Source organism: Mandrillus leucophaeus, unplaced genomic scaffold, assembly GCF_000951045.1.
Source record: "Mandrillus leucophaeus isolate KB7577 unplaced genomic scaffold, Mleu.le_1.0 Scaffold115, whole genome shotgun sequence".
Taxonomy (NCBI): domain Eukaryota; kingdom Metazoa; phylum Chordata; class Mammalia; order Primates; family Cercopithecidae; genus Mandrillus; species Mandrillus leucophaeus.
In genome coordinates, this window is record NW_012099765.1 from 5,178,650 (window position 1) to 5,181,935 (window position 3,286).

Sequence of the window (3,286 nt, forward strand, 5' to 3'; positions counted from 1 at the left end):
AAAAAAAAAGAACATGACTATTTCTGTGCAGACCCAAATCAACATTAAAAAGTTCCAAAATCATTCCTTTGAAGGTATTACTTGAGAGTACACATAGAAGGGTAAATCACAAGATAAGACAGTGATGCAGGTTAGAGCCAAATGTGAATTAATTCGTTTTCATGAAAAATAACATCCTCAAAAGCTAAGCATAAAAGGACGTTTGTATAACCCCAAACCTCCTACTTAAAGAATTCCAAAATCATGCAGAATTTAAGCAGTCTTATGCATTTGGGTTTTTCTTTTACTAGAATTCCTTAAAGCAAGGAATGTTTTTACTCGACAAATCTGAGGTTAGCAATAACTGCTCCTATTTTGAAGAATCACTCTCTATACCTAAGGCTAAAAACTGACACCCTGCCTATCAGACCAAATCTTAAATGGCTGGGATGATGAAGGTTGGGGTGGGGGAGCTTGTGGGTACAGTGTTTAAAAACTTGTCAACATTCAAACATGGGAGCTTTCATAGTTTTTAAACCCAGACTGATAGTTTATTCTTTCTATTGGTTTATTTTGTTTGTTTGTTTTGTTTTTGAAATTGAGTCTCACTCTGTCACCCAGCCTGGAGTGCAGTGGCGTGATCTCAGCTCACTGCAACCTCTGCCTCCTGGGTTCAAGCTATTTTCCTGCCTCAGCCTCCCAAGTAGCTGGGATTATGGGAGTGCACCACCACATCCAGCTAATTGTGTGTGTGTGTGTGTATGTGTGTGTGTGTGTGTGTGTGTGTGTGTGTTTTTAGTAATGATGGGGTTTTACCACGTTGGCCAGGCTAGTCTCTGACTCCTAACCTCATGTGATCCACTTGCCTCAGCCTCCCAAAGTGCTGGGATTACAGCTGTGAGCCACTATGATGGATGAGATTGGTAGTTTATTCTTAAAAAGCAAAAGTTACAGCACTACTAGCCCTGCATTCCTGCCTGGGGCCATCACCTGGAGAGCACTGTTCAAGCTGTCCTAGTCCCCACCACTCCCTATTCTCTTTCTTCACTCATTCATATTCCTGACCAATCCCCTATTATAGGCATCTGAGGTTGCTAGCACTGGTCTTTAAAAATGGCAAGTTACTAATGGTTAAATTACTGCACCAGTAGGCAGAGGAAAAGGTAATCACTACATTTATCTCTTTTTCAGATTCAGTCCAGGACTGTCCACGCAATTGCCATGGGAATGGTGAATGTGTGTCCGGGGTGTGTCACTGTTTCCCAGGATTTCTAGGAGCAGACTGTGCTAAAGGTATGTGCCACCGCTTCCCTGCTATGGTTGGAAGACAGACCCTCCCTAGGCTTCTCTGAGTGGGTAACAGAAGGAGCACCATGTAGCCTTCCCAGCAAATTCCCTGGAAACATCTTGCAAGGCCATGCATGCCAGAAGGCATGAGCCTTTGGTAAAGAGTAGGCTTTGATTTATGACCATTGGCCAATGTACCTACAGGAGCAGGGCAGTTATCCTTGGCACTGAGGTGTGCTGAGAAGAAAGATGTGCTAAAAATGAGATGGTCGGATTTCCTGTAAAAGCAGAAGTGAATTACCATCACTCCTTTCTTATAATCATTAACTTCCATGTAATGGAAGATTAAGCATCTCAGGGTTAGTAAATTTCATTCATTCTGGCCAGCTACGCTCTTAATCTAGGAAGCGCTATTTATCTTGGTGGAATCGGTTTTAAATTGTATTATTAATTTATCTACACTACTGTGCGCAGAATGGCTGAAGCCCTGAGATTCTTGAGGGAAAGGTAATATAAGAAAGAAAATGCTTCTCACAATAACAGAATTTAGGGGCTACACACCTTGCTTGCAAGAGACCTTCAGTGTGACCTTCAGTGGCTCTCTCAGAGGCAGCTGTAGGGAAGAGCAGAGCATCTCACACTTATACACAGGCACACACACAGACACAGACACAGATACACAGACACACAAGTGTATATGTATAAAGTAGGAAATTGAAATGAAACTCACAAAATGATATTTTACTCCATGTTTCTTTTCTATCCTATTTCATTTTTTATTTTATTTTATTTTTTTTGAGTCTCACTCTGTCACCCAAGCTGGAATGCAGTGGTGTGATCTTGGCTCACTGCAACTTCCCTGTCCCGGGTTCAAGCAATTATCCTGCCTCAGCCTCCCAAGAAGCTGGAATTACAGGCATGTGCCACCACACCCAGCTAATTTTTGTATTTTTAGTAGAAACAGGGTTTCACCATGTTGGCCAGGCTGATCTCAAACTCCTGACCTCAAGTCATCCACCCGCTTCATCCTCCCAAAGCACTGGGATTACAGGCATGAGCCACTGTGACCGGCCTCATTTTTTTTTAATACTAGTTATGACCCATTACGCTGATTTTCCACCTACTAATAGGCCATATCACAGTCTGAAAAATAGTGAAGGGACAGTTAAGTGCACTTGCTGCAGAGTCAGCAAGTGGTTCCAATCCCAGCTCTGCCATTGGGTGTCTGACATTAAGTGACTGATTTAACATTTCTGAACCTTGGTTTCCTCATCTAGAAAAGTGGGGAGTTACTTCCTAGGTTTATTGTGAGAATAGTGTAAGATAACACACGCAAAGCTCTTAGCAGGGTACAATAAGGCCTGAAAGGCCTTGACTTTCTTATTTAATTATGCATATTATTTTATGTATTTATATATGTAACTAATCTTCCCATTATTTTTATGTGTGCTTTATTAAAAGACCTTCCTGCCTTGACTTTCTGCAAGACAATCATTAGTGAAGCTGCTCTGTAAATGCTAAATAGTACCTCTCCTTTCCCACCCTCATCACAATTGCTCTGAAAAATACTATTTCAAATAGTCTCACTGTTTCAAAGAGGTGAGGGTTCCAGCCTTCCAAATGCTGATAAGTGAAGGGGGCTTTCTGTAGTTAAAGTTCTGGGTCTGATGGCACGTGCATGAGACTTAATTCCTAAATGACACCACTTACAGGCATCTCTTCCATCACGCAGTATGGTGAAAGCTTCGATAAACTTAAAAAGAAGACAAGGTTTGTAGTTCTCCTTGAAGAGGTCCTTCACATCCCTTGTAAATTGTATTCCTAGGTATTTTATTCTCTTAGCAGCAATTGTGAGTGGGAGTTCACTCAAGATTTGGCACTCTGTTTGTCTCTTGTTGGTGTATAGGAATGCTTGTGATTTTTGCACATTGATTTTGTATCCTGAGATTTTGCTGAATTTGCTTATCAGCTTAAGGAGATTTTTGGCTGAGACTATGGGGTTTTCTAAATATACAGTCAC

At 41.4% G+C, this 3,286-nt stretch overlaps 1 protein-coding gene across 4 annotated transcripts in view; it reads left to right on the top strand.

Moving 5' to 3' along the window:
* TENM2 (teneurin transmembrane protein 2) overlaps nucleotides 1–3,286 on the top strand; it is a 998,748-nt gene that overhangs the window by 816,051 nt on the left and 179,411 nt on the right. For all 4 annotated transcript variants that reach the window (XM_011997828.1, XM_011997839.1, XM_011997846.1 and 1 more), the window contains one exon: nucleotides 1,171–1,272. In XM_011997828.1, the coding sequence (XP_011853218.1) occupies nucleotides 1,171–1,272 (102 nt within the window). The remainder of the gene's footprint in view (nucleotides 1–1,170; nucleotides 1,273–3,286) is intronic.